Source organism: Notechis scutatus, chromosome Z (assembly GCF_049901735.1).
Source record: "Notechis scutatus isolate UNSWTSFEM ecotype Mainland chromosome Z, rNotScu1.2, whole genome shotgun sequence".
NCBI classification, from domain to species: domain Eukaryota; kingdom Metazoa; phylum Chordata; class Lepidosauria; order Squamata; family Elapidae; genus Notechis; species Notechis scutatus.
Genome location: NC_142025.1, coordinates 97,552,298 through 97,574,404, shown reverse-complemented (window position 1 = coordinate 97,574,404; position 22,107 = coordinate 97,552,298). Strand labels below are relative to the sequence as shown.

Below are 22,107 nucleotides of genomic sequence, written 5' to 3'. Positions count from 1 at the left end.
GATGTATATTTAAAAATAAAAATCCAATAAAGCTTAAAAAATACCCCATTCCAAATTATTAAAGAACAAGAGAAGGAATAGTACCTTCACTCCCATTTCAATTCTTCTCTCTCTTTTTCTCTTTCCCACCCCAACAATATTTAATCATTAGTTCAATGCTGCTACTCCTTCCATGGGAAAAGTCTGCATACAAACCAAGTAAGATACTAAAGTCCAATTCTTGTTTCTGTAGCTGCTTCTTTTACAAGGAACAAGAACCCAGATTGTGTTCTTCCTTCTTTTACAAGGAACAAGAACCCAGATTGTTGGGGGCAATATGCTGACTCTGTAAACAGCTTAGAGAGGGCTGAAAAGCACTGTGAAGCGGTATATAAGTCTAAGTGCTATTGCTATTGCTAAATAATATTTTCCTTATTTTCAATACTTTAAACTTCCTAAATAAACTAATTTATGTTCATAATTTATGTATATTACATACATATAATTGCACTAAAATATTCATTGAAATAATGCAATGTATCAAGATCTATAAAATTACAATAAAAACAAAACTAATAATATATAGAATTAAAAAGGGCTCTTTATAAAGACTCTTTGTCCAAAAGAGTCCGTTTGTTGTGATTATTGGTGGTTGATTGTATTTCTTATTTCTTATATAATCACTTGATTATTTACTACATAAAACTTGTATATTTAACAATCAAATAAAATACAATAAAAGAAAAAGAATGTACATACCAGATGGGGGGTGGGGGAGAGAGGGAGATATTCCATTTTACCTATACAGCCTTATGAAGTATGCAATGGTAAGAGAAACAACAATTGACCCAAGATCATTTCATGAATCTTCTAGGATTGAATTGAAATTTTAGGTCCTCTTATCTCTATTGCCATTGTATTACTTTGGTTATGAGTTAAATAACAATTAAGACTCCTATAGAATACTTAAATAGTTTCATTTTAAATTCATAAAATTCTGCTAGGTACATGTTTGTTCAGGACAAAAAAAAACAGAAAATATTTTGCATAACTAATTTAAATGCATCATTAATTTAAACCTGACATATTATCCATTGCATCCTATGGGCTCCCTACTCTAACTGAGAACACAAGTATTAGTACTTCAGTTACTCAATTATCTATTTCTAAGAGCAAAGACAACAGAGATAAAATTTCTCTTAAGGAATTTCATTCATAGTCCTCTCCCATGTGTGTGTATGTGTGTGTATTTGTACACATTTGTGTCTATCTCTATGTGCACAATTTTGGATTGTTGTCATTTGAGAGCTTTGTGTACAAACAGAACCCTGGAATCTGAGATCCAGATGTACCCCTGGTCTCACCTAGTTGAAGGTGTGATTTGAGACATGTGAAACTCTATCTCTTTCTATGTCTTTGCTACTATTAGTTACAGTACTTACTCACTGTGCTTTCTGAAATTGAAACTGTACAGGACCCTTCTTCCAAATGTGTAGAGATTAAAATTCCAGAACACAACAGAGAACTGCACATCAAATGAATATACCCCATTAAAGTATCCTTAATTAAAATGGAGAGAGAGAGTCCTTCTTCAGTCAACTGCAGCTATTGGGAATGTCATTTTCTTATTAATTTTGTCATAGTCACATACTACTAAAATCAAACAAACAAAACAAAGCCTCAGCCTTGAACCATATTTCAGTTCATGAGGCAGTTGCAAAAGCCACCATATGTCACGAAAAATTCCACGAAAAGATCAGTAAGTTAAGCGCATCCATTTTTTCAAAGGTTGCTGAGACAGTCCCCTCACCTCACGCTGGAACTGATTCAACTGCTGCTGGAGGTTGGCTTTCTCACTCTTCAGAAGAGAAGTCTCCTTGGATTCATAAACTGGGAACATACGTTCTTCTCCAAAGTCACTGATCAATGGGAACTGCAGGACAGATCCAAAAAAAGTATGTGTGTGTGTGGGGAAATATTGTGTGTTTATATATCTATATGTACACACATACATACACATATGTTTCACTAATATTTGTACAAAATGGGAAGCAATAACATGTAAATCTGCATGTAATATTTAAATATCAGAGCGTTACAATGTTAGCTTCCATTAAAAAAACCAAAAAAAAAACCAGAAAAATGATTCTAAGAGTTATCTGGCCTGGACAATGTAGATTTAAAAAAAAAAAATCAAATACTGGGTAAAATATAAATATATTCAATGCTTCAACTGTCTTTCCATGAAATTTCTAATTGGAGTTGATAGTAATCTGTGGGCCATAATATGAGAGCTATGGTTTAAGGAGGAGGCTATTTATTTAGTTACTTTCATTTTATTTAAAATAAAAAATCAAACAAAAGGAGGGAGGTGTTGTGTAACTAAGAAAAACTTCTGAACAGATTTACAACATGTGAACATAGGCAACAATATGACATTTCTCGCAGGGAAAAAATTAAACAGATTGGCTGATGCCTAGTCAGCACATTGGTCCATCTAGCAACTACCCACCTTTCGCATGATCAAGAAGTGTAAAAAAAAGAGTAAATTAATTAAAGACTATTAGCCTTCTTTATCTTTGTATCCTCCAGAGGTATTAGAATATAACTTCCCAAAACTATTCTGGCTGGAAATTTCTGAAGCTGCAGTCTCAACATAGGCAGCTGGAGAAGATTGCCCTAAGCATAACAGGAACTAACACATTAAAAAGTAGGAGGGATGCCCTAGGTCCCTATTGTGTGGGGTCAATGTTCTGTAGCAACAGGTAATTACTACATTTTTGCCCATGTTAGGAACAACATTTCCCCCCCTCTGAATTGGCATATGCTATTTTTCCGGCTGGCCTTATTTTAAACAGCTACCACTCACCTTGATCTCATACATCTTTAGCTTCCGTTTGAGGTTAGTATTTTCCCGCTCTAGCCCTGTCAAGCGATTTTTGATGTCATCATATGCTGTAATGAAAGCAAAGTGAGAAGCAGAACACATCTCACTGGAGAGGTCGGTGTTCGGACTGTCCAACCATTCATCATCCTGCGCCAAGGCATCTTGGGTAAGGATGCTGATGTCATCCTCAAACATGGAGTCCATGACACAGACTGGAAGGAGTGAGCATTTAACAGGAAATATCAATGCATGGCCAAATCCAGCTGTAGGAGGTGACAAGAAACAAGAGCAATAAGAGAAATATCAAAATACTTTCCCCCCCTACCATTTCACTTCTTTTAAGCTTCTTTTTATCATTTTTGTTATAAGTTGAGAAAAAGATGTACATATTTGTAAATGGATTTTTAATTGTTGAAAGCTGTTCTGAGGGAGAATATCTGTTTGGAATCCTGGATAAGGTCTAATAAAGAAATGATGCAAAAATTCAGCTTAATAATGATAATGTAATACCATAGGATGCCTCATAAAATCATCATAGTTTAATGACATTTAACTAGCAAAATATATGTTAATTTTTATCTCCCACAAGATGATATATTGTATTGCAAAAGATATATATTAAAAGGGCTACTCTTTAGAAATTACATTAACATTTTTATTCACGCTTTGTTTACATCTTCTGATTACAAACTATGTGCTTCCTATTGATAGCATATCATTTCTGTTTTAAATAGTTACGCTATATTAGTGTCATACTCCAGTACATATTTGTGTTTCTAACCCTTCATTTGTAAGTATACAAGAATTGTGGTGGATTGCTCTCCCCCAGCTGTATCTACCAACTATGCTGTCCCACCCATCACATATTGCAGCAGTTTAGAAGTATCTACTATACTTACTGATGTGTGCTTGGAAGGAAGTTAAGCACAAATTGACCCAACAGGACTTTGCTTGGCATGACCTTATGTCCTTCCCGTTTTCAGGGAGCATGAAATTTGTCAGAAACACTCTTACTACATCTCTCATTCACCCCTATAGGTCTTGTGTCAGAGCACGCCTGGATCTTTATTCATCAAGAATCCAGATCTGACTGTGTGCCATTATTTACTGTCCTGAATGACATCTGGGATCTAAACTCTCAAGCAACCCACTTTATCCCCATAAGTCACCCCTCAAAACAGTGGTGGGATTCAAATTGGTTTACCACCGGTTCGGTGGGTGTGGCTTGGTGAGCATACTTTGTGCGTGCATGCGTGCTTTGCATGCGTGCAGAGGCTTCCCTACTGACCCACTCCTGCACTCTCCCTGTCTCTTCAACACGTGGCAATCCGCTGTGCCGTGTGATGCAGCTGAGTTCAAAAGCAGGAAATAAAAGTCAGTAGGGAGCCGGGGAGGGCAGGTGGGCCCAGCAGCTGATCTTCGGAGTGAAACGGTTCACTCCCAGATGATCTTCGGAGCTACCAGTTTGACCGAACCGGGCCAAACCAGTAAAATCCCACCCCCGTCTCAAAAGTGAAAGAAAAATCTGAAACTCAAATGCTGCACTGGATTTCTCAGTATGAGTATTGGAAAGCAGAAAGTGTGCCACACAAAGAGATGGTCTTCTGAAAAAATTGGACAACTTTGGACATGGGCACAGAATGTGACAACCTCATAGAGAAGGAAAGGAAAAGGAAAAAGAGAACATGAAGAACAATAGCAAGATAAAATCAGGTGGGTCTCCAAGCTGCTAAAGCAACTTGCATGCTATAGCAGGCTTTTTTTAAAAATGGCTAATGTGGACGTATTGGGAAAGAAATGAGACTACAAAAATCATTCATTATTTTTAAAAAGCATAATAATTTTTTTATAGTTCTGAATGGCTCATATTCTCATATATAAAGGAACAAAAATAGGCAACCAATAACTACTGGCTCTTTAGGAAATAAAAAAAGGCAGGAAACTACTTGTATAGACTCAATCCACTGACCTATCCAGTTCAATATTCTGCATCATTAGACAGAACATGATGGATCAGCTCCACTACAGATCTCCAGATGATCTGCAATGCCCAAAACTCCTCTGATTCCCAGTTGCTAAACAGTAGCAACAATAAAAAGATCCCAGTTATACTACATAAGATAACCAAAAGAAAACTCAGAGAAAAATTAAGGTAGACATTTCCCCTGGTCAAGAGGCTCTAGACAAGCATCTTTTTGCACCTAAATTCATTGGGTCATGATATGGGTTCTAATTAAAATAAATACAAGCATTATTATTACTGTCCCTCCACCTACTTCCAGAACTCTGGAAATATACATATAGATTTCTCCTATTTAACATAAAACAATCCTATCAGATAGGCTGGCCTAAGGGAGAATGCCTCTTCTACCATTTTTCTAAAACTCCATGGTTTCACCTGGAACTATTTACTATTGCTTTGTGTTATCTTCATGTATCTATATCACTATGAGAGCTTCATCCAAGGCATGAAAATAAATATTTTTCTTTCTAAGAAATCATCCCAGCGCTCAGGACCTAGCAGCAACGAGTCAAAAGATAATAATTTATCCTTTTTACAGATATCAAAGCAGCTTTAATAATGGGGGGGGGGGGGTAAATCAGTTATTATACGGCCTCTAGAAATCAATCTACATTTATAGAATAGAATAGAATTCTTTATTGCCCAAGTATGATTGGACACACAAGGAATTTGTTTCCGGTGCATAAGCTCTCAGTGTACAAGCAACAAGTTATACATCATGATCATAATCATAATAAAAATGCATTCATCATAAATCATAAGATACAATACTTAGAATAATCATAGGATAGTAAATAAGCAATCAATATAAATCATACTGGGATACTAAATAAAACAATTAATATAAATTGTAAGATAATCATAAAATAAGGAAATAGGTAATAGGAAAGATGAGAAGAAGAATAGTAATACAGCCCTACTAGGTAGTTTGACAGTGTTGAGAGAATTTAGTTGTTTAGCAGAGTGATGGCATGGGGGGGGAGGGAAACTTGTCCTTGTGTCTAACTATTTTGGCATGTAATGCCCTATGGCCATGATGGTGAACCTATGGCATGCGTGCCACAAGTGGCACACAGAGCCACTTGTGCTGGCACACAAGCCACAGGCAAACTTACCTCATTGTGCATGCATGTGCCTCACAGCTGATTTTTCTGCAAGTTTCAGGCCTTTTTCAGCCTCCCAGAGGCTTGGAAAAAGTCTCTGCAGGACTCATTTCATCACTTCCTGTAATACCGGAAGTGATGAAACAGGCATATTATTCGGCCTGAGAAGCCTTGTAGAGGCTTTTTCCAAGCCTCTGGGAGGCCGAAAAAGGCCTCAAACCAGCCAAAAAACCAGTTGTGAGGCGCAGTGCAGGTAAGGGGGTGGAGGTGGTGGCATGGGGGGATGGGGCGCACATTGCATTCTGGGTGCTGGCGCACTAACGTGCATGCAATTTTTGGCATAGGAGCCCAGAAAGGTTAGCCACCACTGCCCTATGGCATCTTGAGGGAAGAAGTTGAAACAGTTTATGTCCAGGATGTGTGAGGTCTGTAGATATTTTCACAGCTCTCTTTCTGGCTTGTGCAAGAAAGGTCCTCAATGTAAGACAGGCTGGTAGCAATTATTATTTTTCTGCAGTGCTAACTATCCACTGAAGTCTGTGTCTGTCTTGTTTGGTTGCAGTGCCAAAACAGACAGTTATAGAGGTGCAAATGATAGACTCAATAATTCCTTTGTAGAATCGTATCAGCAGCTCCTTGGGCAATCTGAGCTTTCTGAGTTGGCGCAGGAAGAACATTCTTTATTGCGCTTTTCTGATGATATTTTTTATGTTAGGTGTCCATCTTAAGTCTTGAGATAGTATAGAACCTAGAAACTTGAAGGTCTCTACTGTTGATACTACGTTGTCTAGTCTTGTAAGAGTGGTAGAATAGGAGAACTTCTAAAATCTACCACCACTTCTATGGCTTTGAGTGTATTTAGTTCAAGATTGTTCTGGCTGCACCACAAGGTTAGTTGTTCAACTTCCTGTCTGTATGCCAATTCGTCGTTGTCTTACAAGAGACCAATCACTGTTGTATTATCTGCAAACTTCAGTACTTTAACAGAGGGATCCTTTGAGATGCAGTTTGTATATAGAGAGAAGTGGGGAGAGGACACAGCCCTGGGAGGCCCCTGTGCTAATTGTACAGGTATCTGATGTGATTTTGCCTAGCTCAGGGGTCTGCAACCTTAAACACTCAAAAGAGCCATTTGGACAGTTTCCCACAGAAAAGAAAACCTGGGTGGGTGTGGCCAACTTGACGTCACTCCCATTCATTCCACCCCCCAGCCATGCCTACCCAGGTTTTGTGGCTCCCAGTTTTCTTTTCTGTGGAAAGTGGGTATCTATCTTTGTGTCTCTTTCTCTGCTCTCTTTCTGTCTCCATCTCTCTTACTCCCTCTATCTTTCTCTCTCTCCCTGTCCCATCTATCCTTCCATCTATCCATCCATCATCCCTCCCTCCATCTATCCTTCCCTCCCCCTCCCCTCCTATTAATCTATATCTATCCCTCCATCCATCCCTGCATACCTGAATCCATCCATCTATCTCTCCCCCATCTATCCCTCCATCCCTCCCTCCATCCCTGCATCCCCCATCCATCCATCCCTCCAAATATCTATCCCTCTATCAATCCCTCCCTCTACCTCTCTATCCCTTCATCTATCCCATCTATCCCTCTATCTATCCCTCCCTCCCTCCATCTATCTATCCATCCCTGCATCCATCTACCTATCCCTCCATCCCTCCTCCCATCCATCTCTCCATCCATCTATCCGTGCTCTCCTGCCCAGCTTCATGTGTTGTGTGAATCTAACCACTTGGGCTGTGGAGGGGGAGTGGAGGACCATGGAAAATAAGGCAACTTTAACCTGGATCCTGTTGGGGAGACACCCCCCCCTTCCCGCTCCCTCTCCCCCCTCCCACAGTAGGGACCCAAGCAGCCTGAGTGCAGCTCCCTCCTCTGAGGTGGCCAGCAAGCAAACAAATGTAGCTCTCCAGCTGGGAGGTGGCAGGGCAGAAAGCGAAGCAGGCAGCAGACAAACCTTTCCTGCCGTGATGACGCTGGTGGGCTCACCTGACAGGGAGTCACAGCAGAGGGACGAAAGAGCTGCCTGTGGCTTGCAAGCCGCATCTGCTGCTTTCTGTCTGTTAGAAAGCTTGTGTTTCACATACAAGCTGAATCAGTTCAGTTACTAGAATATCTGGAATGATGGTATTGAATGCCGAGCTAAAGTCTGCAAAAAGAACCCTTGCGTAAGTCCTTGGAGATTCAAGATGTTGTAGGATGTAGTTCAGAGCCGTACTAACAGCATAATCTGCTGATCTATTTGCTCAATAGGCAAATTGCAAGGGGTCTTAACAGCGAATCCGTGATGGTTTTCAGGTGGGCCAGCACTAATCTTTGAAAGGTTTTCATAACTATGGATGTCAGAGCAACCGGCCTGTAGTCATTAGCTCCTTGATGGAGGGTTTCTTCAGCACTGGGATGACAGTAGAGTGTTTGAAGCAAGAAGGAACATAACACATCTCTAGATGTGGGTGAAGATGGGAGCCAATTGGTCAGCACAAACTTTCAAGCAAGAAGGAGTTACTTTGGGCCTAGTGCTTTTTCAGGCTTTTGTCTGTGAAATAGACCTTGCACATCATTTTCTGTGATCACCAGAGGTAGCGGGTTCAAAGGGATGGAGTCAATTGTAGGAGGCTTGGCTGTTGTTGGTGTATCTGAGAAGGAGATGATGGTGATAGGTGACAGTGATTTCCTCTCTAACCTACAGTAAAACACATTCAGATCATTTATCAGTTGTTGATTCCCTTCAGCATGGAAAGAACGTTTGCTGTAACCAGTGATATTTTTAAGAGTTTTCGACACATTTGCTGGTTCATTTGTTAAGGGCTGATTCCTCTGCTTTTCAGCTTGCAGCTTCTTTTTGCTACTCTGATCTCCCTTGTTAATACATTTGTGGCCTGATTCTATCTCCTTTCCTGTAGGCTTCCTCTTTGGCACGATGTACCTGCTTGAGTTCAGCTGTGAACCAAAGTCTGTTGTTACTATATATTTACAGGTTTCTGGTCAGCACACATAGGTTGTCAGAAAAACTAACATACGATGTTACGGTATCTGTGAGTCCATCCAAGTCTACAGAGGTATGTTGTAAAACGTTGCAATCTGTGCAATCAAGGCAAGCCTGTAGCTTTAACTCTGGCTCCTCAGTCCAAGACTTCATTGATTAAATTGTTGGTTTTATGGTTTTAAGCCTTTGTTTATAAGCAAGTACAAGATGAATCATACAATGATCAGAGTGTCCCACAGATGCTCATGGTAAAGACTGATAAGCATCTTTTAATGTTGTGTAGCAGTGGTCTAAAGTATTCTTGCCTCTAATAAGACATTTGACATGCTGAAAGTATCTTGGTAGCTCTTGGCTTAAGTTAGCACTGCTGAAATCTCCTAACACAATGAGGAGCGAATCTGGGAATTTCTCTTCAGCCCATAATCTGGTCAGCTAGAGTTTATGCAAGCTTGCAGAGGAATATACATTGCAAATAGAAAATAGGCATATACATTGCAAATAGAATGAGGAAAATTCTTGAGGAGAATAAAATGGTTTGCAAAGGATAATTAACATCACAAAGTCCACATCACAGAATCTCTTTTATTATTTTTTAAATATCTCACTGGCTTTAAGTTTTACCTACATCTCTTTCTCTTGCATTTATGTGATAGCAAATTTCTTGTCATTCATTTCTTGACCTTGAAAGTGGAAGGCATGGTTTTGATAGATGTCCTATGTGGCCTCTGATCTAGATTAGCCAGTTTCAGTGGCCACAATTACAAGAGAGGACCAGACAATATGATTTTTTTCAAAACTATGTAAATACAGCCATTGTGAGACAGCCTTTAAAACCAAACTATTTTTCTTTTATTCTGAGAGATTATGCATATACTATCAGAGATGACACAAAATATTGAACATTTTAACCATAATAGGACTTAAATTACTTCTTCAGATTATAATGTAGGAAGCCCATATGTATCTTTACATGCATATAATGGTATGGGGAGTGATTGTGTTTGCTCCTTTCCTAATCATTTGGCTTACAATGCAAATTTTAAAAACAAATGCAGACGCACAACCCAATTTCTTTAGCTGGTCCAAGAACGTTTGTTGCCTGAACAGGAAAACAAGATGGAGCCCCTTCCTATTCTTGTCCCATCGATAAAAGCTATTTAGAGCAGTGACTGAAGTTTCCTTCAAGCCTGCTGGTAAGGTGGTATTCCCATTACACTTGCAGATGGCTGCCCGCCTAAGGGGCACTGAAGGCCTTTTCTTTCAATACCTTGTGGACATATTCCAATATATGTCCTCTAAAGCAACTGCTTGCTCATTGCATGAGAAGAAGACAAAAGAGGCCAGAGGAAGAATAGGTGGCTATTTTTCAAAGCCCTGCAGTTAAAGATAAATGCATGTTATTTTAGTCTCACCCTTACAATGGCTGTGAACTAAAGGCACACATTTGGTTTATCGCTAATAACAGCTTTAGATGAAGGACAGCAGTGGCAGGGATATCATTTGCAGGGGGGAAAAAGAACAAGAAAGGTTCCTTTCAATGGCTTTCCAATTTATTGCTAAAATAAAAGTCCGGTCTGGTCCGTGTAACTAGTCCTTTTATAAGAATACAGTTAAAGAGGAATGCTAAATAATTAGTTCAAAATAGTCCTCCTTTCAATATGACATTATTTGTTTGATAAATAAATAATGTACAATACTTATAGATGTTTACATTTTTTCTGCGTCTCTGATTTCAAATCTTTAAACAGTTCCTTTTCCTATTGAAAACTACGTTTATTGATACTTATATTTGCCTTGTTGCATAATATATAGCAGGGATGGCTAACCTTTTTCTCATCACGTGCTGAAAGTCTGCAAGCGAGCGTGCATGCATGCACACACGCTTCCACTCTTAATGCAATGTGCACGTGACCCTCCTGCCCCCTTGAACATGCATGTGTGACCCCCACATGCCTTGCACCTCTGTGCATGTGCATGAGACTCCCCCCCCGTGCATGTGCAGCAGATAACCAACAATCAGCTGGCTGGCAGGGGCGCGCACACACATGCGGGTGACCTCTCACATGCCGGCAGAAATGGCTCTGCATGCCACTTCCGGCACACATGCCACAGGTTCACCATCACGGATATATAGTATGAATGGAAGCCATTCTTGCTTAAATTTAATTAAACTTCTGTTGTGAATATATGCTGTTAATTTTGCCCTTAGTGCATATTCTCCAAGTTTAATGTCCCAGTCTGATGTCTTTGGTAACATATCTCTTTTCTAATGTGGTAAATTTATCCTTCCACTCTAAACATGCATCTTAGTAAATTATATGTTGTTATATGTTTTGGAATTATGCCTAGTGAGAATTGCAGTTTTATTCTATATTTGATTTCTCTGAATATTGCTGTATATTTCTGTCATACTTTTCAGGGTGGGCATGTGGGTTATATGTCTGCCACACAATTATGTTCTTTCTATTTTATAGCATTTTCAACTTTAATTAATATATGATTTATCTATCTTAGGAATTATTGACACAGTTGTATAACACCTATAATATATTTTATGCAAAGTTTGTCATAAGTTATTACTTGGAGCAAATTTTATACATTTGTTTCATAATTTTTCCCATTGTTTTTTTGTAACTGTTTCTTTAAAATTTTGCAACCAATTTATTATGCAGGTTTTTTTTATTTGTTCTGTCTCAGTTTGACAGCTGAGTAACAGTTTATATACAGGTAGTCATCAGCTTAAAGCCATTTGTTTAGCAACAGCAGTGAAAATAAAGACTTAGGTCTGATCCTTGCATTTACAACTGTTACAGCATCCCGATGGACACATGATCAAACTTTGGGCACTTTAGCAACCAGTGTGTATTTAGAAGTGTTGCAGCATCCCAAAGCCATAGGATCACCATTTGTCACCTTTCCAGCTAGTTTCTGACAAGCAAAGTCAATGGGGGAAGTTGGATTTGCTTAACAACCACAAGATTCTCTTAACTTTAGTAATTTGCTTAACAATCGAGGCAGAAACGTTTGTAAAATCTTAAAATGACTTCGCTCAGTAATGGAAATTCTGGTTCCAATTGTGGTCATAAGTTGAGAACTAACCTATATTTATATGCTCTAATATATGCTCTTGATTATGCATGAGCATTCCAAATTCTTAGCATTTTTAAAGAAGCTGTCCCTTATTCTTGAGGTCAGTTTTTATTTTTCCCTGTAGAGACATCAACAATGGCATGTTCCAGCTTCACCAAATAGTTCTTGGTATGTCTTTGATCTGTTCATGGAGTATAAATGGATGATACTGTAGTTGCATTTTTCTTACTATAGTTGTTTCCAAAATTAAAGCAAATTTTAAAGGAGAGGCTACCAGTGAGATTGTTTGAATTATTATTTTTTCTCATAAGATTTCATACTTTTTTAATCAAACTTTGCATTATGTTTTTTTAACATTTTTGTACTCTTTGTTGTCCCTGTATCATAAGTATCTGTTAAACCCATTAGTTGCACCAGCTCCTCTCAATGTTATGTTCTACCACCATGATGGTGAACAGCTGATTTTTCTGCTAGTTTCAGGGCTTTGAAAAAGCCTCTGCAAGGCTTTTCAGGATGAATAGGCCTGTTTTATCACTTCCTATAATACCGGAAGTGACAAAAGAGGCATATTATAAGGCCTGAGAAGCCTTGTAGCGGCTTTTTCCAAGCCTCTGGGAGGCCAAAAAAGGCCTCAAACCAACCGAAAAAGCAGCTGTGAGGCGCAGTGCAGGTAAGGCGGTGGCAGGGGGTGACATGGAGGGGGGATTGCGTGTGCATGCGCAGGAGGCGTGAGGGGTGCACATTGCATTCTGAGTGCTAGCATGCAAGTGTGTGCGCACTAACATGTGTGCAATTTTTAGCACAGGAGCCCAAAAAGGTTAGCCACCACTTTCCTACTGTGTTTCCCCGAAAATAAGACTGAGTCTTATTTTTTAGACCGCCAGAAAAGACAGCAGGTCTTAGTTTTGGGGAAGTCTTATATTTTTCCCATTTTTTTTTCCAGTACCAGGAAGCACCTCCATGGCCTTACCAAACAGCTGACCTGAATCATTTTCAGAATCTGAATGTCCTCCACAAAAAAGCTGTGCTGAGCCTGCACGTCTTTGTTAAACAGTTCTGCAAAACAAAACCAGCTGTTTAGCGAAGACACGCAGGCTCAGCTCAGCTGTTTTGCGGAGGACGTTCAGGCTCAGAAAAGGGCGGCAGCTCTGCTGATCTGTTTCTGCATGTTTTCTCGAAACAGCATTTTCTTGCCGAGCCTTCAGGGTTGCAATCCTGGGATACGCTGAAGGCTTGGGGGGAAGCTTTTTTGGCGATTGGCAGGAAAACGGGTAGGGGGATTTTCCTGCCTGTGCTCCTTTTCTTAAGCTCAGCACAGGCTGAGAAAAGGAGGACAAGCAGGAAAATCCCCCTACCCGTTTTCCTGCTGAGCCTTCAATGTTGTAATCCTGGGATATGCTGAAGTCTTGGAGTGGAGCCTTATGGTAGAAGCAAAGCGCAGCCTGTCCCTTTCAAGCAATCAAATGTCTGTATGTGTGAGACAGAGAGACAGAGAAGAGAAACGATGGAGGGGAGTAACAAGAATTGCAGGCAACACTGTTTGAAAGGGTTTCCTCTCTGCCATTCCCCCCCCCCTCTCACACACACACACACTTGTAAAGAAACAGTCGAGGGAAGGCAACCAGGTAAGGGGACTGATCCACCCCTGCCTCTAGCTTGGCACCTCCTCGGGGTGGCACCCCAAGGCCCAGCACCTGTATGGGCAACACCCACCCAGCTAATGCAACAAATGGGCTCCCTCATAGTGCCTCCTTTTGCAGGTGAAGCAGTGGCCAGTGCGGGTTCCGTCTGTGCGGCCATGAAGCAGGATCGGCATAGCCGGTTCTTGCCTGCAACATTGGCATCCAGGGTTGGGTCAGAGCTGCCATCAGCCGAGATCAGCAGGCCACACTCAGTGAGCTGGAGGCACCATGTATGTGCAGTCGCTGCCCGGGGGTACAAGAGTGTGCCGGAGCCCAAACACTGAGCCTCGCCACCCTAGTTGCCTGCCCTCCGCCATTTCTCCACAAATGTCTCTCTGTGTGTGTTTGTGTTTGTGTGTGTGTGAGAAAAATGATAAGAGAGGAAATCCTTTCAAACAGCATTGCCTGAAATTCTTGTTACTCCTCTCCGTCGTCTCTCTCTCTCTCTCTCCCTGTCTCTCTCTCTCTCTCTCTCTCACACACACACACACACTTGATTGCTTGAAAGGGACAGGCTGCACTTTGCTTCTACATAAGCACATGCATCCCACAGTCTTTTAGAACTGTCTGCCTTGTCGTCCTTTTCTCAAGCAGCAGCAGCTGGGTAAAGGCAGGGGGAGCAGCCAATTCTGACAGGCCACATGGCTTTCTGCCTTATCGCCAGAAACATCTCCAGGCACCTGAAGAGACAGAACTCTTGCTGGATCCTTGCTGGATCAGCTGATCTGCGGGCCGCAGCTAAGCGGCCAAGGTGAGCAGGGAAGGGAAGGGCTGCCTCCTGGGCTGATCATAACAACCTTATATTAGGCCCACCCCAAAAGATTAGGACGGGCTTACTTTTGGGGTGGGAAGACATGGGTACTATTTGAAGATTTTATCATTTTATTAGCAATGACAAACATTTTGTCCTGTAATATAGTTTGGAAGAGCAAGACTTACCTCTATCTTTTGATTCTTACAAAATGTTGAATTTGACTACTTTTTTTCTTTTCTTATTCCTTGTAAATTTACCAACAACTTTTTTAAACCATTCTTAACAATTCATTCTTATTAATTAAAGATCAGATGGTTGAATAGCCCGTGCTATATATTTATTGAGGTTTATTATCACAGCTTTTTTTTTAAAAAATAGAAGAAATAGTGAGGGGCGTCAAACTCACATCATCATGGTGTTGTCACGTGATGTATCGTGACTTTCCCCCCCTTTGTTAAAATGGGGATGGGCATTACCAGCGCGTGACGCATCCAGCACATAGGCCGCGTGTTTGACACCTTTGATGAAGTGGAATGTAATCAGGAGTCATAGGAGAGATTGGCCGATTCCCAGAGGGCAATTGAACTCTCCCTTATAAGTCACAGAATATATATTAGTATACTAGTTATAACAGATAATTGCTTTAGTCTGGCAAGATTCTGTTTGTAGGAGAGAAGCAACAATAAAGGAACTACTCAGTACTCAGAACTCCCAAGTGCCCTTTCCCTGCCACCAAACGTGTGTGTGTGTGTGTGTGTGTTGAATATTAACCCTCCAGGTTTCAGCTCCAGTAACTTGGCTAAAACTACATTGCACAGAGCTATCTTGGTTGCATTTGCAGATGGCAATAGAGGTGAGATAGTAATGGAAGGGAAAAGAGTTAATTCTAAAAACTGAAGCTGTCCAAATTAAATTTACTGGCAGTCAACAGCTATTTAGATTTGCACACCCAACCAGCTAATTCAATATGCTACAGTTTCAAGGTCATTCCAGGTAAGAAAAAAAGCTGTAGCTTCAATGAACAAAGTACCAGATAAAACTTATATTTTTTTTCTAGTATTGGCACAAATGCATGCACATGCACATGTGCTATTTTCTGCTGCAGGTAAACGTCATTTTCTTTTACCATTCAATCATTTATTTTTAAAATTGTGCTTTGTAAAGGAGTGTTGCAGTTACTATAGGGATCTGTATTTAAATAGATTCAGTTAAAGCAAAGCCTACCCATACCTGCAAGGAACACATAATTGAGAATCGGAGAGCTTGGTTGCGGGGGAGAATGTCTGGAGAATAATATATTTTTTAAAAAAATGGAAAAAGTACAAATCTAAGCAAAACAATGGTTTATTTTAAACCTAGAAGAGAGAAAAGACTTGTATCCCTATAATACATGTATATTCATGTGTGGTTTGCATTTTTCAATATGAGTAGCTTTGAACCCATTCCTCAGATTAATCTTTGGATCAGAGTAAACCTTAGATTTCTGATCTCCAACATTGAAACAGAAAAAATGGCAGCCATATACAAAAATGTATCCTTAGGAAAGCTGCATTTATAAATATATAAAGCAAAGCAAAATAAAAGTAATGAAGTAAAAATAAAAACACCTACGCCATCTTAAGGTAACATTCTTATTAGGCCAACTGAAGTTTCTAAAATAACATGCAAGCTAAAAGCGCTTCACCAGACATGATGGAAAAAAAAATGGGAGAGGAAAGGGAAACAGCTGGTGTTTAAGGCATGACAACACCAGGTTACACACTTAGGTAGAATGTAGGAGTCTGCAGACAGACAAATGATGGGAGAATATCATGTGTTAAAATATATAAATGCCTTGCTAGACACATCTATAGTATATAGGTCTAGGTGTGTTCTGGTCTTTTCCCGTGTAAGATTAAGAGTATCTTGGTGATGTTTCGGCGAGGTCCCACTCGCCATCCTCAGGCTGGTGCTTTCGACTTCGTGCCAGTGCAAGCAGTGTGTGATCGGAGCTGCCATCTCTCTATAAATACTGGTGGGGTGGGGGCTGGTTTGCTGGTCTGGTTGGCTGTGCTGCTGCCTCTTGATTGGTTGATGAAGTTGATGTTGGTGTAATGGGTTGTGTGATGGCCTTGTGAGTTTTGTTGTGGAGATATCCTGGATCTTGTGCTTTAAGCTCCTGGGTCGTTGTGTTTTGATCTCTTTTCCATTAGCCTCCTGTGTTGTAACGGCTTGGGTAATGGGTTGTGTGGTGACAAATGACCCAGGAGCTTAAAGCACAAGATCCAGGATATCTCCACAACAAAACTCACAAGGCCATCACACAACCCATTACACCAACATCAACTCCATCAACCAATCAAGAGGCAATAGCACAGCCAACCAGACCAGCAAACCACCCCCCCTCCCCCAGTATTTATAGAGAGACGGCAGCTCCGATCACACACTGCTTGCACTGGCACGAAGTCGAAAGCACCAGCCTGAGGATGGCGAGTGGGACCTCGCCGAAACGTCACCAAGATACTCTTAATCTTACAAGGGAAAAGACGCGAACACACCTAGACCTACATACCTGTACCCGTGAAAATCTACGAAAACATCTATAGTATAATGTATACATCATATATACAGAGGGCACTGTTGACTAAGAGAGGGGATTTTCTTATAAAGAAGCACTTTATAACAAATCTTCTCAAAGTACTATAAACGTCCAGTAATTAACCACCTGTCTTCTTTGTATACTTCAAATAATTTACTACATGGTACATTCAAGTTTATTTTTGATATTCTAAGTACAAGAAATTTTGCATAAGTGAATAAAAGGAAAGGAAAGCCAAGATTTGTAGCCAATATAAAAATCCACATGAAGTGATGGAAAAATCCAGATAAAATCCAGGAACACTTCCAAAGATTGTGTTCAAAGACCATTCCTTCCATTTATATATTAAATGTGGGAAATAGGCATATAAGAAATGCACATTTGACAATCCAAACCATATAGATTGGAAAGTCTAGACTGGTCAGGTCTCCCCACTAAATCCACACAGCAGATGTTCTGAAATGACCCATTTCCCAACTGCAAAAAGAAAGCTGTAAATGACCCTTTTCTCCATATCCAGCACATAAGTGACACAATCAAAAGGTTAACATTTGAGATTACCCTTTGACATTGGAGATGAGAGGATGCGACATAAAAGCCTGAGTCATAGTTGGCTACTTTCATGAACTTCTGTCAGTCCTCTTTAAACTTCACTATCTTAGAACCATGACTCTGCTTTTTCTTCCTCCTAATCTCCTACACCAAAATCAGAAGATATCAAAATAAAGGTAGAAATATTAAATATTGGAGAAGTACACAAAAAATGAAATTAGAGGGAAAACTCTGCTCCAGAAGTCAAGGTGTACAGTAAAGATCACCTCTGGAGAAGAAATGTTGAACTGAAAACAGCTCCATTGAAGAGACTGGAGCCAACAATTCCAGTGGAATCAAGAATTTGTGAATAGATCAACTCATTAGGATTCCTCTCGGAGAAAAAGAGAAGACTTGAGATCTCCCACAAGTGCTCCAGAGAGTTGTTCCCCACAAGGAGGTAACAAAACACTGGTATCTGGCAGGTTTAGAGTTCTGGGAGCGGAGAACGCCATCTTCACTCAAATCATGGTTGGCCCAGGGTTAATATACTTCTGTTTTCTAGCAACTTTTGGAAATAGTTTATTAACTATTTTTCAGCTATTAGGAACTTTGGAAATGACAGATTTTACAGCACTGTATACATTTTCTTCAACAATAAATAAATAAATAAAAGTTTACTTTTTAAAAAAACATTCACTCTTTTTTGGAATAAACAGGAAAAAAAATTGTGAGAACAGTTTTTTGAAAATTACAAACAGATTAAGGGTCTAGATGGATTTGAAATAAGACTCTGAATTTAATTAAAAAGATCCTTCCCATGGGAAAGCAGTTGTTTTTAATTGTTTAAAAAAATGATAGGTTTGAACTCTGAAAATTGGATACTAGAGGGAAATAAGAATATCTGGGAATAATTGACGCAGGAATTAATTTTAACAGTGTCTGCCTTTATAGATATACTGTGTTTAAAAAATAATATGGAAGAGGAACAACTTTTTCTGAACAAGACTGAGACAGATCTAAAACTGGATTTAAATATGATAGGCGACAACAATGATGTAGAAAAAGATGCTAAATTGTATGTACAAATGAAACTGGATGTTTTAATAATTAAAAGGAATATGTAAATAACAAACCAAAAGATAATTTTCTACACTGGATTTACAAAAGGGACTTGTTAAACTCTTAAAGGATTTTGTGAGAAGGATCAAAGAAAAAATGAAAAGAAATAAAGTTTTGGGACATTGTTTGAAGGGATTAAAGATTGCTAAAAGTAAAAGGAAGGAATATAAAGTTGTTTTATTTGATCAAGGTTAAAATAGATGTTATCTCTCTTATCTCCTTTAATTGAGGTTTGCTGACTAGGACTGAATAACAAGGTTTGAAGGACATTTTTATAGCTAACAGAAGAGATATGGGAAGAAGAGATTATTTGCTGTATTTTAAAAGTTGATAAATTACTAAAATTGTTTATATTTGTTGTGATAAAGGGAAAGTCATTTGTTTATATGTTTTTTTCTTGTTTACTGTTCTTATTTTTTTTCTTGTATTAGTTTTTATCTTTTTAATTATAATATTTAACAAGATTACTATTTAAAAAACCTACAATAAAGAGATTTAGTGACCATAGATAGCTACAGAAGGCCAAGAATTACTGAAAGGAAAAAACTAGAACAAAACAAAGGGAGAATGTGAGAGAAAAAACTACCCTGCATAAACTCATCCCATTGATGGCATACTGGAGAAAGGCATACCCAAGTAATTTCCATAATGCTCCATAATGTCAGGTACATGGATGCAGTTTTATCACTTCTCTAACTATGGTGCCTATTTGGGCATTCAAAATTGCAAGAATGTCTCATAGTATTGTGTGAAGTAATCAACACTGAAAACAGAACCACAAGATGCCCTTAAATAGGTGCCCCATTCATATCAACATAACTTGTAAGGGGACTGTCCCACCAGATTGTATCCTAGAGCAGGGGTCTCCAACCTTGGCAACTTTAAGACTTGTGGACTTCAACTCCCAGAGTTCCTTTGCTGGCTGAGGAACTCTGGGAGTTGAAGTCCACAAGTCTTAAAGTTGCCAAGGTTGGAGACCCCTGCTCTAGAGATTAGCTTTGCTGTTTACCTTCTGCTATTCACAAAATCTAAAGTTGGCCTCCAGAGGCAACTATTTTACCATTGCCTCATAGTAAAGTCAACATCAAGCTCAGAGAAAAAGAGGAGCAAGAACTCAAAACAAACACCCATCATCATCTTGGTCCCTCCTTACAACAAGTTCCCACCCATGAAATAAGGGGCATTAGATGCCTCTGGGGTTATGAAATAGAAAGGAAGCCACACATTTATACCTCAGGACAAGCAAAAACTCTCAGCAAATTCTCAGCATCTTTTCAGAATCAGTGTCTGAAGGCTGAACCCTAATAAGGTAGAATTTGATTAGGTAGAATGGGGAATAGGTTTAAAAGTTATGTAACAAATGGAAAAGCAGAAGGAACTTGCTGGAAGTATTATGACAGCAATGGGAGGAATCAAACAAACAATCCATCCTCTAGCTACATGATGTGGAATCGGGGGGAAGAGCACCCCTGGAATTCAATGGGATTGCAGCCTAACTGCAAACTAGAAGATCAATATAGGTCGATTTACTCCATATTTAATATGTTCCTGCTCTGCCTTTTTTTCCATTATGGAACTCAACACAACTCATCTGGAGTTCTTACTTAGTTTCACATCCTGACTTTGATTAATTAGAAGTCTAGGCAGGGAACAAATCCAAGATTAAGTATCAAGATACAGACCAAAATTGTGTATGAGATAGAATGAGGGTACAGTTTGCATTAAAAAATATAGGGAGGCTCACAAAAGCCAGGCAAACTAGGAAAAGGAATGAAAAGTGGGGGAGAGAAAACACAAAGCCCAGATGGCATGCAGGGAAAGTACAGGAACAGCAGATGGAAAGGGCAGTAAATACAGTCGGGAATGTAGAGGCACAATTCCTACCATCAGTATGGCAAATAATGGGGAAAGTGGCCAGAAAATAGATTATACATCTCACTGATATTTTAGTTATGTTTTCCATTAAAAAACAATTATATATTTAATGACATTGGCCCCTTTGTTGGGTGCTCCATCCCTACCGATTACCCTCCTCCTACTTTATTTCCAACCTTTCCAATCCTGGATGCTGTCAAATTATTGAGCTTTTTTAGACATAATTTAATACAGAAAATTGGATTAGGAGAGAGGTACACAGGTCCTAGGATTAGAAAGGTAAATAGAAAGGAAAAGGGAGGTTATGGATCAGGAAAGCAATTAACAGGGAACAACCCAGTCTAATGGAGAAGAGATGTACAATTACAAATTGGGGAGAGGGGAAAAACACAATATTAATTTAGATTAGTCAGCAATAAGATGGGGGGGGGGGAATGGACCATCACAGGCCCTTCTGGGGAAAAAGGGGGTGGAAGACAGGAGCACCAACCTGATATAAAATGGAAAGCAAAGTTGAATGGGTAACATTAAATTGAGGAAGGGGTGAGAACTGATTTAGCAAGGGATAGTCAACACAAATATTAGATGAGGGCTTTAGCCTTCTAGCTTTTGGGGAGGGAGAAACGACAGGGGGAGGGGAGCTGATCCTAAAAGAAAGAAATCCAGGGGCGAGAATAATGGGGTTCAGAAATATAGATGGGCTAGGGAGGAGGAATGATACAAATAACGATGGGGATGCGCTTGCTTCTCTCCTGAACAATCGCGCATCATCCCCCCATAACCCCCCCCCCTTTCCCCGGAGACTCGAGGCGCTGGGCCGAGGCTACGGGTCGCACAGTTTGCTACCCGGCGATGTCCCCCCAACCCCCTAGGAAGAATCATGGACCGTTCCTTTCCCGGGAGAGCAACGGCATCATCCTCGGCAGCAGCCCAAGCGAGCGCATTCTCGGGGAGGCAGCACCACTCTGACCCCTCAAAAATTCCCCTGCTCCGTTACGAAACCCCCTCCCCGTTCGCCCGGCTGATCCTGATTAGGAGATGGGGGTTGGACTTACATCACTTCCCAGTTTGCTTGACAAAGAAAATCCATCTTTAGCATCTGTAGACCATGGAAGTGGCTGTTTTGGGGAGGTGCTTGCAGGAGATGGGTGCGCGGTAAGGGGGGGGAGCTTCTCCGGTGCTTTTCTTCCTCTTTTGCTGTTGTTTCCTCGGGCTCTTATCCCTCCTCGATTTCCAGCGGCCCTCTCCTTTTCCCCTCCTCCAAGTCTAACACCACAAAATGTGCCGCCGTCAGACTGGCAACACCATAATGCATCCCACGTGGTGGCTTCACCTTTTGTGGCCTAAGGCAGCTTTGCCACACCTCCCCGTGGCCAAAAATTAAGGGGAAAGGGCGATTTCGCTATTGCTACAGGGGAAAAAATGATTTAAAATGGTCCCCTTCCGCCTCCGCCTTCCTTCGGTAGCCTGGAATAGCCTCTGTACTC

The 22,107-nt window shown here is 40.2% G+C and overlaps 1 protein-coding gene across 1 annotated transcript in view; it reads right to left on the bottom strand.

Annotated features, from left to right (window-relative positions):
• TBKBP1 (TBK1 binding protein 1) overlaps positions 1-21,795 on the bottom strand; it is a 77,188-nt gene extending 55,393 nt beyond the window's left edge. Inside the window, 3 exon segments of the mRNA XM_026669806.2 lie at positions 1,790-1,912; positions 2,849-3,129; positions 21,676-21,795. Coding sequence (XP_026525591.2) covers positions 1,790-1,912; positions 2,849-3,070 — 345 coding nt within the window. The 5' untranslated portion in view covers positions 3,071-3,129; positions 21,676-21,795.
• Positions 21,796-22,107: the final 312 nt, after the last annotated feature.